The 15,815-nt window shown below is 44.2% G+C and overlaps 1 protein-coding gene across 1 annotated transcript in view; it reads left to right on the forward strand.

The window, feature by feature from the left end:
• The window catches only part of ARHGAP1 (Rho GTPase activating protein 1), a 49,196-nt gene extending 34,900 nt beyond the window's left edge, over positions 1 to 14,296 (forward strand). Inside the window, exons 6-13 of the mRNA XM_066583385.1 lie at positions 77 to 163; positions 402 to 500; positions 1,599 to 1,706; positions 2,335 to 2,414; positions 9,971 to 10,048; positions 11,254 to 11,382; positions 13,606 to 13,709; positions 13,789 to 14,296. Of these exons, the coding sequence (XP_066439482.1) occupies positions 77 to 163; positions 402 to 500; positions 1,599 to 1,706; positions 2,335 to 2,414; positions 9,971 to 10,048; positions 11,254 to 11,382; positions 13,606 to 13,709; positions 13,789 to 13,953 (850 nt within the window). The 3' untranslated portion in view covers positions 13,954 to 14,296. The remainder of the gene's footprint in view (positions 1 to 76; positions 164 to 401; positions 501 to 1,598; positions 1,707 to 2,334; positions 2,415 to 9,970; positions 10,049 to 11,253; positions 11,383 to 13,605; positions 13,710 to 13,788) is intronic.
• Positions 14,297 to 15,815: the final 1,519 nt, after the last annotated feature.

A 15,815-nucleotide genomic window follows, 5' to 3' on the forward strand; every position in this document is an offset into this window, starting at 1 on the left:
TGAACTAGAAGTTGCACCATTGTTAGTGGATCTCTAACTCCCTGGCTGACTGACTGTATATCTTCTCACATTCCAGGTATAAAAAGAATATCAAGGCTTTGTACATTGTGCACCCTACAATGTTCATCAAGACTTTACTGATCCTCTTCAAACCGATAATAAGGTAAGCACTCCCGAGGCTTGCGGCCTTCTCACAAAAGTGGAGATGGTCTTACAACTCTCTAGAGCTTTTTTCGTAGAACCCCGCATAATGCCGTTCCTCTGGTTTTTCTCCTGGTAATATTTGAATAAATTGACAACCGGGTGTTACCATTCCCTTTGTTAACAGGTGTGACTACACAGTCTAGGGTGTACACAGATGAAAAACACATTAACGTTCCAGTCTCATTCTTTCACTTTAGCTTCAAGTTTGGTCGAAAGATCTTCTACGCAAATTATCTCAGTGAATTGGAGGAGATCATGAAGTTGGATCAACTGGGGATCCCCAAACCAGTACTCAAGTAATCATTGTTCTAACTTGCATACATAGGAAGAATTTTATCTAGCCATGTACACTCACTGTAAAATATAGCACCTAGAAGAAGTCCTATCTATCTACCACAGCTGTAGGGGCTGCTGTATATCTGTCTCAAAACTCCATCCTGATGAAACAGCTATGATATCTAGTTGTAGAAACGCATCGATGGGGAAAAGGGGAGTCAGGGAAGAATATATCTGGCTCCTCGGATAAAAATTGTAGCTTAGTAGGGGTCATTACCTGGCACCAATGAGAGAGAGAAGCTATTCATCAACAGCTAACAGGGTTTAGAATATACAGACACCAATTAAGCACCACCTGTCCCATAGAGAACAACTTAGACTTATATCTACCAACCTAGGTTATGCATGAGTGGTAGTGTGAGCTCAGAGGAAACAAAGGTCACCATTGAACCTGATGTACAAATCACGGGGGCTATAGTAGTGTGATGCTAATAAATGAGCAGAAACAATATAAGCTCATTAACTGTCTATCTGCTCTGGATTGAAATTACGTTGCCATTTCCAGATCAGATGGATATTTGAAATATCATAGAGTAACCTGCTGTATCTGAGGCAATATAAGTAAAGCCCTGTTATATACCACATATTATTTGAAACTCTGGGGAGCTTACAACTCTGACAGGGATACTTTATATGTGTAGGACAATTACAGGGGCTATAATCAAATTATGAAATCTTACCATAGAACCTACATGATATGCCTCTAATGAGAACTCTGGCTAATATACGGACATATTCAATATATTGTCCTTTAGCATCTATTGTACAAGGACTTTCTTCCCACGGTAAAAAATAAAGACTTAACAGAAAGTGTTCAATATCCCTGCAGTGCCACAATAGGTGAAAAAGTAGTAGTGCACATTTCTCATTGAAATGAATGGACTGTCCAGGTCCTCCAAAGTAACACTCTTAGTAAGTGCTCCAGCTAATAGAAAAGGGCCCCGAAGTTAAGAAATTTCCATATAGGATATTTATCAGACAACCTCTTTAATGGAAGTCACATAAAGTAGTCTGCCCAATCAATTCTGACATCTCCTCTCTGAATAATTATTCTGTAGATATGATGAGCTCATCCGTGCTACAATGAAGACCACACCGCCCAGCCAAAAAACCACTCCACCTCGACCTCCGCTGCCAAACCAACAGTTTGGGGTCTCCCTTCAGCAGTGAGTATCTTGTGATTAACCAAACTTTTTTTGCATCCTTTTGTCTTTGCAGATTAGTTGTCCTCCAGAAGAAAACAGTGTCTCTGATGTCACATATAGGTAGCTATTAGAGATGAGCGAGCACCCAAATGCTCGAGTCCGCGTTATTCGAGTCAAGCTTTTCGTAAAATTCGAAAGCTCTACTCACGTACCGAACCCCATTGACTACAATGGGAGACTCGAGCATTTTTGTATGTGGGACGCCGGGTGCCGAGCTTTTTTTTTTCCCTAGGTTTTCACTCTGCCTCAGCCAGCCAGCCAAGAAGCGTACTACGTCGCGGCGGGGAGGGGCCAAAAACTGGGACGGGGTCAAACACGGCTTGATGCTTGTTCGAGTAACGAGCACCATCGAGTAGGCTAATGCTCGAACAAGCATCAAGCTCGGCAGAGTATGTTCGCTCAACTCTAGTAGCTATCTATAGATGGCACTAGAGAGACTTTTATTCTTCCTTTTAGAAGAGAGCTAATTTACATACCTTTTCCCAGGGAGCATTGCCTGTAAAACTCCCTACAGCAGCTGGATCTCCACAAGGAGAAACAGAACCCCCCTAAGAGCTTTTCTTTTTCCTCTCCATAATTTTATCTGCAGGCTCAAAGACAAGCGTCCTGACAACAATCAAAAGATTCCTCAAGTTGTGCAAGAGACTGTGGATTATCTAAAGCTGTATGGTAGGGGCCTTGGCTTATTGAAGAATGTTCTGCTACTAGCAATCCATTACCAAGTTGATTTCTGTTATTTTATATTGTTTATATACTGGTTTTGGAGAAAGTGAGGCCCTGGGAATAAAACAGGGTGGGGTCTCTGCTCCATAGGTTTACCAACATCACATAGCCTTGCTATCTAGAGCAGGGGTCCCCAACTCCAGTCCTCAGGGACCACCAACAGGTCATGTTTTCAAGATAGCCTATAGTAAGAACACCTGTGGTAATGTCTGAGGCACCAACAATAATTATTTCACCTGTGCAACACTGAGCAAATCCTGAAAACATGACCTGTTGGCTGTCCCTGAGGACTGGAGTTGGGGAACACTGATCTAGAGTACTGCTCCCACAATATCACTAGGGCTGTTGGGATTGATAGTTCTACGGTAGGCACTTCATAAGCAAGGTGTCCTTCCTGCATCTTCCTTTACTGCTGTAGAAGTGCCCATCTGCCTTGTGGGACCACTTATCTGCCTTAACCCTTTACAGTTTGAACGATAATCATTACGTCTAAGAGCACCTTTAATAATCCAGAGTTCTAACGAGCGGAAATAAACAGTATCGTTCGGTCTAAATGCGAGCCAATGACGAATAGTTCGCTTTTCGTTCGTTGTTCATTTTAATGAAAGCATAAAAATGATCGTTGGCTCATTCGCTTATCATTCAGTTTAAACAGCGCTCGTTCGGTCCCTGTGTTCACTTATACAGGGACTGAACAATTCTCATTTGAACGGGCCGAAGATGCATTTGCTTGTCTAAACAGGCAGCACGAGGGCGAATGAGTTAACGGTGACATCACTCGCTCGTTCGCGTGTTCAAACGAGAATCAGCTTGTCTAAAAGGATCATTAATAACAGTGATATCACACTATAGAGATAATCACTATAGTAATGTCACACTATAGAGATAATAAACAGTGATGTCACAGTACAAAGGTGATAAACACAGTGATGCACCGAAAAACAAAGTCATTACTTCCAGCAAATAAATTAAATGCGAAGGTGCGTGTAAGCCATGGCTGCGACAATCAAAGTGATGTCATAGTACAGGGACAATAAAAACAGTGATGTCACCCTATAGAGCTAATAAACAGTGATGTCACTATATAGATAAGAAACACAGTGACGTCACATTACAGGCATGAAAAACAGGGATGTCACAGTATAGATATTAAGCACAGTGATGTCACAGTACAGGCACGAGAAACACAGTGATGTCATACTACAGATGTAATAAACTTAATGATAGTCACAGTGCGTGAGCACTCATGTCATAGCGCTTGTTATCGTAGCACACGATGCCATAGAACTTAATATAGCAAAGTGTTCTGTTTGAGTTATATTTGGAAAATGGATTACATTCCGAGTAACCCTCTTCAGAGAATTTGCAAAGAGAACCTTTCCTTCCATTGCAGGCCACTTTGCTAACTGGCTCAGTCCTGTTTTCTCAGCTGCCTTAGTGCCATGACCTCTCCAGAAGCAGTGTTTTCTCAGGTTCTAGTTGAGTGGTTGAGGAAATGAATCCTTACCCCTCTTCAGCTAATCAGCATGTTCTTTCCTGTTCCAAATGGGAAAGATGGAACAATGCCTCTACAGCGCCACCTATTGAAAGGCAGCATTACTGCAAGTCCAAATCAGACCTTTTATCAAGCCTGGGAACAATGACTGAGGATATAAGCCAAAGCCAGAGTCTTCTCTCTAATGGAAAATGATACCCTTCCTTTCTGTCCCACAAATGCAAGCAAAGCACACCAGGATAACTCTACCATAAAGACATAATTTATGGGGGCTGTAAGCAAGAACAAGGCCTTCAACAATCAAAAAGGCATTGCAATATCTATTTATCCCATTCATATAAAGGTATCCACACCCTGCGACTCTTCCGCCCACTGCCTCTGCGTGTCGCAGTTATTTACCGCCCCCTAGGTCCTACCCGCCTGTTCCTAGACCACTTTGCTGCCTGGCTCTCCCACTTCCTATCCTGTGAAATCCCAACCCTCATCCTTGGTGATTTCAACATTCCTACTAACGACTCTAGCTCCTCATCTTCCTCCCGGCTTTTAACACTTACCTCCTCCCTTGGCTTATCGCTAATCTCTGACTCCCCCACTCATAGAGATGGTAACACTCTCGATTTAGTTTTCCTCCGTCTCTGCTCTGCTTCTCACTTTACTAACTCTCCACTTCCACTCTCAGATCACAACCTTCTCTCTCTCAGAACCTCCAGTCTGTCCGCACTAAACAGTTTGCCAAAACTATTCAGTCCTCCCTATCGCCTATCTCTCGCCTCCCCTGCCCTAACCTGGCAGCCGAATATTACCACACCACCCTCAGCCGTGCCCTGGATGAAGTGGCACCGCCTGTGACGCGAGCCGTCAAACGCAGACCACGGCAACCCTGGCTCACGTCCCAAACGCGCTTCATCCGGCGGTGCTCTAGGTGCGCCGAGCGGCTGTGGAGAAAGTCAAAGCTGCCAGCAGACTTCCTCCACTTCAAATTCATGCTTAAAACGTATAACCTAGCCCTTCACCATGCCAAACAAGTTTATTTCACCTCCCTTGTCTCCTCACTATCCCACAACCCCAAACAACTCTTTGAGACCTTTCACTCCCCCCTCAGCCCCAAGGAACAGGCCCCTGCGACAGACCTGACTGCTGGAGAACTAGCTGCCTATTTCAAAGAAAAAATCGACCACATTTGAAAAGAAATCTCTAAAAGCTGCATGGTTAGCCCTGATCCTAGTTTCATCAGCACTGCACCCAGCACCTACTCACTATCTACGCTAGAACCAACGACAGAGGAAGAAGTCTCCAGGCTCCTTTCCGCTGCCCGCCCCACCACCTGCGCTAGCGACCCTCTCCCCTCTCACCTCCTCCGCTCCCTTTCCCCAGCTCTCATTACTCACCTTACCACAATCTGCAACCTCTCCCTAACCTCTGGCACTTTTCCCTCCTCATTCAAACACTCCATTATATCCCCTCTGCTTAAAAAACCAACCCTGGACCCGACTAATGCTGCCAACTACCGACCCGTCTCAAACCTCCCCTTTATCTCCAAATTACTGGAACACCTGGTCTACTCCCGCCTTACTCGCTTTCTCTCCGACAACTCGCTCCTCGACCCCCCCCCCCCTCCAGTCTGCTTTCCGCTCTCTACACTCGACCGAAACTGCCCTTACAAAAGTAACAAATGACCTGATGACTGCAAAGTCGAGAGGTGATTACTCCCTACTAATCCTCCTTGACCTGTCTGCTGCATTTGACACTGTCGACCATAATCTCCTTCTCACTATGCTCCACTCTATTGGTCTAAAGGATACTGCTCTCTCCTGGTTCTCTTCCTACCTCTCTGACCGCTCTTTCAGTGTTTCCTTTGCTGGTTCTATCTCTGCTCCACTTCCTCTCGCTGTCGGGGTACCCCAGGGCTCGGTCCTTGGTCCCCTTCTTTTCTCTATCTATACTGCCCCAATTCGACAAACCATCCACAGATTTGGCCTCCAATACCATCTCTACGCTGATGACACCCAACTATACACCTCCTCTCGTGAGATCTCTGAACCATTCCTCCAAAATATCACTGACTGTCTGTCCGCTGTCTCTAACACTATGTCCTCCCTTTTTCTCAAACTAAACCTCTCTAAAACTGACCTCCTTGTCTTTCCACCTTCTAACTGACCTCCCCTCAACATCTCCATTCCAGTGTCTGGCACCATCATAACCCCCAGACGGCATGCCCGATGCCTTGGGGTCACACTGGACTCTGACCTCTCCTTTGCCCCCCATATCCAATCTCTGGCCCAAACATGCCACGTGCACCTCAGAAATATTGCTAAAATACGTCCGTTCCTAACCACGGACACGCTAAAGACGCTCGTGGTTGCGCTCATCCACTCCCGGCTTGACTACTGCAACTCGCTACTCATTGGCCTCCCCCGCACTAGACTCGCTCCACTCCAATCCATACTAAATGCAGCAGCTAGACTCATTTTTCTATCCAGTCGTTATTCAGACGCCTCTGCATTATGCCAGTCGCTGCATTGGCTGCCCATCCACTGCAGAACTAAATTTAAACTCCTCTACCTCACTAACAAAGCTCTGCATGGCGCTGTGCCACCATACATCGCCTCCCTACTGGCAGTACACCACCCAGCCCGCTCACTCCGATCAGATAACACCCTCAGACTAAACACCCCTGTAATACGAGCCTCTCATGCTCGCCTACAGGACTTCACTAGAGCAGCACCCATCCTCTGGAATGCTCTACCCCAAGGCATCCGGACAATTCCCGATGCACGAGATTTCAGACGTGCCTTAAAAACGCACCTCTTCAGGGAAGCATACCAAATCTCCTGACCTAGTCCCTCGCCCCTCCCTATGGTGCTCCACCCTGTTTGCCTTCTGATAAATGATCTGTACATAAAATTTCCTATTGCCTGTGTTCCCCAACCCCTGCACCTCCTGTACCACCCCCAACCCATTTGTGTCTAACCCAATGTATCTCATATTGTAATTGTTGCAATTGTTGTATTGTTTTGCATTTATCCATGCCTGAAAGCGCTGCGGAATAAGTTGGCGCTATACAAATAAAGATTATTATTATTATCTTGCATGGGAGAATAACACCAATTGTTATAGGCTCATTTCATATGTTGCTGTGGTGTCAGAAATCATCTGAAGATAGTTAAAGATTATGGAAACCTTTTGTGCATGAAAAACCAATATGCACACGTCCCTGCAGGATAAAAAGCTATGCACTTATGTTGTTTTTGCACTATTTTCATTCTCATGCATTTAGAAAGCCTCATACATAGTGTACAGGCTCTCCTCTATTCATGTTTCTGGCTGGGGGGCGTTCCCAACACTAATCAGCTCTCATTAATGCACACAGGCTCTGCTCCCCCTCCCCTCTCCTCTCTTTGGGGGCTGTGTAGCATAATTACACCCACTCAATACTACACAGCTATCTCTACAGCCTCTTTCTAAGTAGCTGCTGCTTCTGTTCCCTCTTCACTGCTGATAAGATCAGAAAATTCACCTCTAGTGAATTACAACCCTCTGTGATGGTAGTTTTCTCGGTCTGTCCCTGCGGTAGAACCTATAGCCAAGTTCTGCAGGAACCCAAACTCTTCCTTCCTACACCAACGATTGAGACACTTGTTTAGCTCCCTAATCTCCTGTCACCTTTCCGGTGTGGCTCATGCTACAGGTAGTATTTCAGAAAATACTGCTTTGGAGGTCCTTGCCCTAAGCTTACATCCTTATTCCCTGAAACTTTATTTAAGGACCTTCCACCTACCTCTAACTTTGTCATTGGTGCCCATGTGTACCATGACCGCTGGATCCTCACCAGCCCCTCCCAGTAATGTCAACCCAATCCGCGATGTGACGAATTTAAGCTCCAGTAAGACAACACACTGTTCTACGATCCCTGTCTGTTTCCCTAATAAATTAGTCTCCTGTTATGAGGACCTGTCTAGCCTGCCCTGCGCTCCTATACCCCTTCTTACTGGAACAGACATCCCCCTGGCAATCAGAGGCTATGTTGTGCTGCAGCGGTGCTGGCTCTGTAATGGCATTCCCCTCATCTGCCAACTTTGCAAACTTGTTGAGGTGTGCCAGTTCAGGACTAGCCTCCCTGGTTCTCTTCCCTCTACCCCTCCTTCTAACTGTCACCCAGTTAGCTGCCATCCACCCCCACATCTTTCCCAGCAAATGCCAGCTCAGTGAGCAGCAACCTTCTTTCCATATTGGCGATGGGTCTCAGTGTTGCAAGCTGCGCCTTTAGATCCAGGATCTAGGCTTCCAAATGTGCAACGCGCTCACATCTCGTACAGCAGTATTCACCCTCGAATGGCTGTTGAAGGACTGCATACATGGCACAAGCCACACACTTTAGGAGCCGCACACTTTAGAAGACGGCACACACGCTCACTTATGTTTGCTTTATATGGCACTTATCTGTAATACTTCTGCTCCTCTATGCAAGAGGCTGGCTCTACTCCCCCTGTCTGCCGACACCTATACCTGGTAAAAGTCCTAGCCCACCACACTTTACTGTATCTGGAGTAGACGGGCACTGTTATCTCATTGTTAGAGACTGCTTTATAGCTGGGTGAGGAATGGGAAGTATTCAGTGTAAATATTTTTTTCTTTTTTGAGAGTCTCTTCCATTGGAATTTCTACAGCAAGCGTATGATAAGTATTATCTCGCTAGGCTTGATGTCTGCCTTGGAATTCTAGTTATGTAGTTGTGTGCTTTGTTAGCACATATAGCAGGGTAACATTTTCCCGCAACTTCAAGAACTTAATCTTTTGAGTCTTCAGCTTTAAGAGGGGCATTTTTTTAAAGGTGCATTCCATTTTCAGCTCCTACATTGTAGAATGAAATGTTATGCAATTTACTATTATACGTTCTGTATCCACTCCTTGAGATCTCTGGTTGCTTCTGTTCAATAGGAACCTTTTATTATTTACTTCCAGAGTATGAAAATCCTGTCCCAGTCATGTGAGGATAGCATCAGTGCATGGCCCATTACATAAGAAATTAAAGGGGCTTTCCCACTTCTACCCATTGATGACCTATCCTCTGGGTAAGGTCATCAATAGCAAATCAGCGGGGTCTACCGCTTGGGACCCCTAGGATCAGCTGTTATCCCAGGCTGGTGTCTTTGTATACTGATCTGTTTTGCTGCAGGAAGCAGAGAGCTCCGTACATTGCACAGTGGGCTGGGTTGGTACTGCCAACTGAGTCCTATTGAAGTGGATTGGACTTGGCCTTCAATATCAGTCCAGCTGTAATTGCCAAAGGCAAAAAATACCCATAGGTAATATAATATAAATACTTTTGTCTTTGTCCTTTTTGAATAATAATGTCCAATGATATTTAAAATAAAGGGGCTAACGGTGGTGGCAATAAAAAAATGTGACCAGCAGTCATCAACCAGTATCATGTGTGCAACTGTGCATATACATACTAAAACATAGGCCTGGATGGCCAACTTCCAAAAGTCTATGTGGTAAGTCAACACCACCAAAACCCTATTAAAATCTAATCTATAGCCACCTGACATATTTTGCCTTGTGGCGTCCTGAGGGGGAGCAACCCCCCCCCCCCCCCACGCCACCCTTCTCTATAACATAAATACCTGAAATTCCTTTACCAGGTGAGCTTTACAGTACATTCCCATGGCTTGTTCAGGGAGTCAGTAACATGTGGTCCAAGCAAACAGAACACTGTTTTTTGCCTTGTATAGATAGAATTAGATTGTACAGACTAGAATATTGTTGCCCGTAGCTTGATGGAACTACGGTAGTAGAAGTGGTCCTACAGCTCCGGTCTAGTCTCCCTCATCTTCTGCACTAGTAGACTTCTTTGTGATGGTCATGGAGCGTGACCTGCGCACAGAAATACGGTGACTATGAATTGTGTTTAGTGGTTTGACGACTGTATGACATGCCATTCATGTAACCGGAAAGAGGAACCAACTTGTGTACACCTTGACCTTTATTCTTCTCAATCTTGCAGCTCTCAGCACCGAGGGGATATTTCGGAGGTCGGCCAGCACGCAGGTGGTACGAGAAGTTCAACAGAAATACAATATCGGTGAGTATTTTTGCTGCACCAAAAAAAAAAAGCTTTGGTACCATGTTAAGCTGTAGAGCAATGTGTGAGTGATCTCAGTGAGAGAAATAAAGTAATCTTGTAGATATGATACCTTTTGATGGCTAACAGAAATGCACGAAGGGGGCGAGATATATCCCCGAAAGCTTGCTGTAACATCATGCATTTCTGTTAGCCATCCAAAGGTATCATATCTACAAGATTACTTGGTTTCTCAAACTATTGCACCAAAGGCATTGTTTACTATTCACTCAGATAGCCATGCAGAATCACAGTAGTAACCCACCGGCGACACCACTTGATTGGTCAGAAGACGGTGTTGTATTAGAAGCCGGGCGTGGATCACCCGTCGGATGACAGCCGGGCACTTGCTCTAATAGCGGGAACCAAAGAGACCTTTGATTCCCACTATTTAGGCCTTTACACGCCGCAGTCAGTGCAACCACGGCATGTAAAAGCCAAATAGAGGGAGGGAGCTTCTTCTATCACCCATCGGACCCATGCAATGTGATCACAGGGTCCCAATGGGTTGCTAGGGCACCCGAAGGCTTGACTATAGCCTCGGGGTCTGCCAGCTACAGTGATTTATGAGGCTCAGTCTCTGGCTGACCTCATTGGCTTTCTAATGCACTACTATGCTGATGTGTAATAGCGTATTAGAGGAATTAAAAATGCAGATGTTCAAGTCCCCTAGTGGGACAAAAATAAAAAGTTTTAAAGTATTAAAAATATATTAAAAAAAGTAATAAAAATAAAACCGTCAAAACCCCACCTTTCCTACTTTAGTATTTAAAAAAAAAAACGCACATGTGGTATCGCTGTGTTTGTAATGAGAAAAAAAGTTAGTACATTATTTAACCTGCACAGTGCACGGCATGAAAAAATAAATTAAAAAAACATGGTGAAAATAGCTAGTTTAGCCTATCTCACCTATGGATCAACAAATGGTACCAGTAAAGTACAATTCGACAAAGTCGATGCAAAGAAGGTCTTCGTAGCTGTTCTCCACTCTGGCTAATAGATGAGGATCCAAAATGTTGGACTTCACTCCCTACTTACTCAGTATTCCCTAATAGGATATTCAATTGTGGGTTTTGTAAACTAAACAACCCCTAATTGAAATGAAAGGTTTTCCCCTCCTGATGTGGTCTGAAGTAATGATATCCGTTCTTTGTGTCTGTATCCAGGAACGCCTGTTGACTTCCAGCAGTACGATGATGTCCATTTGACCGCAGTCATCCTCAAGACCTTCCTCCGGGAGCTCCCTGAGCCGCTGCTGACGTTTAACCTTTACAACTACGTTGTTGGATTTTCTAGTAAGTGGAGCATTTCCTTCTTCTGTCAGTAGTCACGTTCCTCTGCTCTTATTTCAACTGGAATTGCACACGGTCGGAGAAAATGATAAGGTTCATAGCAAATAAAAAACAGCTGAAATACCTAAAGCAGCCAATCGGATTACAGCTGGCATTATGTCTAAAGTATAATTAAATAGAAGCAGAGACCTGATTAGTTGCTGCATTGCAAATCCTCCAAATTTGTTTAGAAATAGTAACATACTATGTTAGGCAGAATGAAGACAATGTCCATCTAGTTCAGCCTGTTTCACCCCCACCCCCTTCCCTTGTTGATCCAGAGGAAGGTAAACACCCCAATGGATTTTATAAATCCATCTAATGTTTTTTGTGACTCCCTTTTGCTTCAAAAAGGGGTTTGCTGTCTCATAAAGTGATGGCATATCTCTAGGATACAGTATCATTTTATGATCTGGGGCCTCACCAGTCATGTGAATGACTAGGCTGCAGCACTGACTTGGCACTGCGGCCCCATCGCTGCTTTTTCCTATACGATGGTGCCACAACCATGTGGTGTGGATGGGAACTGCTGCAAAGCTCCGTTAAAGTAATTGGGGCCGGTGGCTGCAGTTCTCTGAATCATCGCTGCAGTCTTTTTTAATTCACAAGATAGTGGGAGTTTTAGAGGTTAGACCCCCACTGATCATAAAGTGATGGCATGTTGTAGCAATCTGCCATTACTTTGAAGGTGCATTCCCATCTTATAATCAAAGACGGTAAAGAATAATTTTTGCATGCCAGGCATGAATGTTTGTAACACTGTTTTATTGGTAGAGCCAAAATTCTGTGCTGATTCATTTCAGAATATATCTTTATAGACGTCAGAGCTCTGTTTTTCTAGTACAGAGCTTCAAGTTTCTTTCTTTCTCATGGTGTTATAGTTAATACACTCTCCTACCAAAAGTGACTGGACATCTGAGCAAGAATCAGAAGTGGTATTTATTTCCATATGTTAATACTTATTGGGACCTCTTTTGGCCCTTATGACATTGGATACTCTCTGTGGAATACTTTCTACTAATGTCTGATACACTTCAGTCGGTATTTCCCTCCATTCATCCTGCAAACGTCTGGAGAGGTCTTGCAGAGAAGATGGACGCTGTTTATGTTTCCTAACCCAACATTCCAGTTTATCCCAAAGATGTTCTGTAGGGTTCAGGTCCGGACTCTGTACAGGCCAGTCCAGTCGTGGAACAGCCATCCTCAAACCAACGTAAAATTGCATTGGATTTGTGACAAGACGCATTGTCTTGTTGGACGTATGGCTGACCATTCCCAGAGTATTACCACATTGTCAGAAGCACATTATTGTCTAGAATGTCAGGGTTCACCTCCGTGTTCATGGTTCTTGTCACTACAACCAAAGGACCGAGACCATGCCACGTACAACATCCTTAGACCACAGCTGAGCCTCTGCCATACTTGGCTATTGGCACAACACATTCAAGTAAGAGGTGTTCCCCAAAATCCTCCACACCCAGGTACGGCCATCTGATGTGAAGGTGGAGTAGCGCGATTCATTACTCCAGGATGGAGGGAAATGCTATCTGTAGACATACTAATGAAGTATGAAAGTTGAAAGTATGCCACAGAGCGTATCCAATGTCATTAGAACCAAAGGAGGCCCCACTAAGTATTAACATTTGTAAGTAAATTCTACTTTTTGATTTCTTTCTCAGGTGTTGATTTACCTTTTGTTAAGATAGGGGTAGATAAATCTTGCCTGAGGTGCAGCTAACAGCATTTAGTGATATGCTTTACAGCAACCTCATGGGCCATAGACAGAATGGACAGGAGGGAACCTATTTACTTCTATGGGAGAAAGTTGTTGGTATGCTTTTTGACCATCTCCTATTGCCAATAGTGGATCCTGTGTTAGTGACATGGAAAATGGTGAAAAAAAGCACCAAAAACTCTTAAAGCTGTTTACCATTAAAACCTGATTTTATACAATAGGTTGTTTTCTGATGACACATTTCCTTTAAGATCCCTTTCAATGAGCCAGAGTGTTAATTACCAAGTGGTTTCTACCAGCAGCCAACCTTCACAGATTTGCAAAAAAATTGACCAATGCTATTGCAGACTGTCTTCCACAGCTGTTTTTTTTGGTCCCGAGATATTTCAGGTATCCAAACTGCATCCATGTATTGTTCCGTAACCTATTCCTTCTGTACAAATACCCTTCAGCTTTAGAACCAGACCAGCAGGTGGAATCCACCAGAGATACTCTTAAGACTTTACCTGAAGAGAATTATGAAGTTCTCCGGTTCCTCATTGGTTTTCTTGTTGAGGTAAGAAGGTGATTTCAGCGTCTTTGAGTGGCAATGTTCTCATCTGCTCTCTAACACCCATCTTTTGATTCCTTTCAAGGTGTCTGCTCGGAGCGGTGAGAATAAGATGACAAATACTAACCTGGCTGTGGTGTTTGGCCCAAACCTCCTTTGGGCAAAAGATGTGGCCATGACCCTCAAAGCCATCAATCCCATCAACAGCTTTACGAAGTTCCTGCTAGACAACCAGAAGGAGCTGTTTTAGGACATTAGCTTGTAAATCGGAATGTTCTCCCTGCCATACTCCATCACTGCCAGCCTAGTGCTGCACAGCCACCCCCACCGTATCACTGTCCTGTCCTGTAGTCTGTATGCGTGTGTATGTGGATACCTCTGTTTGACACGTTGGAGCTGGCATCTCCAATGCAGTTGGCAGCACAAGGACGCTCCAAACACAAAGCCATCCAAGTGTCTACCCGAATCCTGGCGACTGCTGATGCCTCTGGTAGGCAGAGAAGCACTTTCCTTTGTGATAGTTGTGGTAATGTTGGGCGTGAGGTGGCGTGTTGTGGCGTATAGTACTTTTATAAATGATTGGCGAGAATCTACTGTATGACTTCTCTCCATTCATTTCTCCTCCTTGACATTCCTTCACACCACCTCCTTTGTTTTATCGTCTCTTCATACCTCTAGGCCATATTTTGTACATTGCCAGAAGAGCTCTGACTTGGCAGGCCCCTAAGTACAAGACATACCGACATTTATATGGTGCAAATGACCTAGGAAAATTTTTGAAATTTTTTTTTTTAAAGATGACTCGCAAATTTTGTCTGATGCAGTCTTTGAAATGTGGAAGATTGGTATTTCGTCTCACCAACAACAACACCACCATTACATGGAGTGGTTCTACATTTCGGGGTCTCCATCTGACCTACTTGCTTTTATTTGTTAGGTTGTTTATGTTCTTTTAACAATATTTTTATACAAGTATAGCAGTCTCCAGAATATTGATAGCCAAAATATCCCCCAAACTCCAGCTTCACATAACGCTGCATTGATGACATCCCTGTAGGAAAACCAGCAAGAGAAGGCTTTAAAAATCTTGAACCAAATGGTAGAAATACTTTTTATTTAAACCAGCTTACGGTATATCCCACAATGCCTCACTTTTATTTGCCATTTGCGTTGTACAGGATTAGAAAAAATGGCTGCTTTGTTTTCCAAAAACAGCACCTCACCTGTCCACAGGTTGGGTCTGGTATTGCATCTCAGCTCCATTAAATTCAATTGGGCTGAGCTGCAATACCAGACACAACCCATTGCCAGGTATGCCCATATTTTGAAAGAAAGCAGCCATGTTTTTCTAATCCTGTATAACCCCTTTAAAGTGGGGTTGTATCACAGATGATGTTTATCTCCTATCCATAGAATAGTTGTTAAAGGTCTGATCAGTGGGGTCTCACTGCTGAGACCCCCACCAAACCAAAGAATAGAGGTCTCGTGTTCCCCCTCTCCTCCTTACTGCGGTCTCGCTGCACCCCATACAGGAGATTGAATGGGGCGGCGGTCGCACATGCAAGGAGCTGCTCCAATCATCTTCTTTGGGACCGCTGGAAATAGCGGAGTACAGATCCTTGGCTATTTCTGCCAGCCCTATTGAAATGAACGGAGAAGCGCATGCTCAACCACTGTGAGAAGAAGGGGCACGGGACTCCACTTCTCAAGATCAATGGGGGGGGGGGGGGGGGAGAGGGGGGAGACCCCCGCCGATCAGGCATTTTATCTCTTATCCATGGAATAGGTGGTAAAATTAGATTTTTGGGATAAACTTGTAAGTCTTGTTTTCTTGGGTTTTTTTTTTTTTTTTTGGGGGGGGGGGTATTAACTACTGCAGGAGGAGCTTAGTTGTCACATGACTGAAGTGGTGGAGTCAAAAATATTTGTTCATGTAGAACCACTAGCTGTTACTATATAAAAACAATTATATAACAGCTTACCGGGAACACAAAACCTTTCCAATGGGCAGGTAATAAATCACCATAACACTACATGACCACATAATATATTCCCTTTTGACTTGCGTGTTCCTTTAAGGATTTACAGTTTCAAAGACCATAAAGGTTCCAG

This window comes from Eleutherodactylus coqui, chromosome 11 (genome assembly GCF_035609145.1).
Source record: "Eleutherodactylus coqui strain aEleCoq1 chromosome 11, aEleCoq1.hap1, whole genome shotgun sequence".
Lineage (NCBI taxonomy): Eukaryota > Metazoa > Chordata > Amphibia > Anura > Eleutherodactylidae > Eleutherodactylus > Eleutherodactylus coqui.